The 1419-nt window shown below is 70.6% G+C and overlaps 1 protein-coding gene across 1 annotated transcript in view; it reads right to left on the reverse strand.

The window, feature by feature from the left end:
* ENTHD2 (ENTH domain containing 2) overlaps window positions 1-1419 on the reverse strand; it is a gene marked incomplete at its 5' end in the record, with an annotated part of 19355 nt that overhangs the window by 2399 nt on the left and 15537 nt on the right. Inside the window, 4 exons of the mRNA XM_015559784.1 lie at window positions 5-18; window positions 132-245; window positions 352-526; window positions 1201-1404. Coding sequence (XP_015415270.1) covers window positions 5-18; window positions 132-245; window positions 352-526; window positions 1201-1404 — 507 coding nt within the window. The remainder of the gene's footprint in view (window positions 1-4; window positions 19-131; window positions 246-351; window positions 527-1200; window positions 1405-1419) is intronic.

Genomic DNA, 1419 nt, shown 5'->3' on the forward strand with positions numbered 1-1419 from the left:
CAGTTGAGCAGCCCACACCTGCGGGAAAGCCACCGGGCAGGACTGGTGGGCAGGGCAGGCGGCCAGGCCCTTCCCTCAGGGGGCGAGAGCGGGGAGGGAGGGGTAGGGGAAAGCCTTGGTCAGGGGCTCACTCTTTGACGAAGTGCTGAGCCTCCTCTTGGCTCAGGAAGGGGCGTGGCCCCTGTGTCACCATCTGGACCAGGCTCAGCTCCTGCTGGCAGTCGCTCAGGGTCACGGCCTCCACCCTGCAGGGGGCACAGCGGGTGGGCGAAGGGCCAGGCTCTTCCAGATCACACCCCGCTGGGCGGGACCCCGATAGTGAACAGGTGGAGAGGCCGAGGGCTGGCTCACCTCTCAGCCAGGTCGCCGGGCACCCCGCTGGCCCCCGAGGGGCTGTCACTGCCCGACCAAGTGCCGGAGCCCGAGGCCCTGCTCTGGCCATTGTCCTGGCAAGAACCCTGGGAGCCGGGACTGCTGTCCTGCTCGTCCCAGCCCCCGCCCGCCTGCCCCGGCTGGTGTCTTGTGGCTGGAAGAAAGGTGATCACGGTGAGACCCAGGGGCCTCAGACGGTCTCACACCCACTCCCGGGGACCCCAAGACTGGGGGACCTAGAGGACCAGGGAGGGCACCCCAAGATGTGGACAGGGTGCACCCTCACAGAGGTTGGGTGGACACACTGGCCTGGGGCTCATGTCGGGGAGACGCAGCAGCACTGAGCACCGCAGCTCTCGTCACTCGGGGACACCTGCCCCGCCTCCTGTCTCCCAGCACCTTGCTCTTCAGTCAACCTGTGCCACTGCCCAGCCCCCAGGACACAGGAGTTAGAGGCCAGCCCTTGCTGAGGGCCGTCGGGCAGAGCCATGCAGACGGGCACAGGGCAACCCGCCGCCCGGGTGCGGGGATGAAAGGGCTCCTGGCCCAGCCCACGTCTGGCCCTGCACTAGGCGCTGGGGCCTGGGCCACAGCGAGCCCCGCCCACCCAGGGCCGATCCACACGGAGCTAACGCCGGGCAGCACCGCCTGCGTGAAGCCACCAGAGGCCACAGGGCACGCGGGGGCGCTGGTGGCGGCCGAGCCCCTGGCAGTGTGTCAGGCGGGGTGGGCTGCCCTCCTCTCGCCTGCCCTCACCTGGAACCCGGCTCCGCTCAGCCCAGCAGGGGCAGGAAGGAGCCAGGGACGGGGAGAGTCAGACCCTGATACCTCGGGCCCCCGGCAGGGCTCCAGGGGGTGGGTTCGCAGGGGCGAGGTGGCCGTGGCTGGCGGCAGGCGTCACAGCAGGCTGGTAGGCGTCGCCCTGCAGCAGGGGCCCCTGGGAGCCGGGGCCCTCGGGCCCAGGGCACACGGCGCTGGCCACGACCTCTGCGGCCTTCTGGAGGGTGGCGAGCAAGGCTTCCCCCGTGGAGCCTGCACAGAGCGACA

Source organism: Myotis davidii, unplaced genomic scaffold, assembly GCF_000327345.1.
Source record: "Myotis davidii unplaced genomic scaffold, ASM32734v1 scaffold211, whole genome shotgun sequence".
In the NCBI taxonomy this organism is placed as follows: Eukaryota; Metazoa; Chordata; class Mammalia; order Chiroptera; family Vespertilionidae; genus Myotis; species Myotis davidii.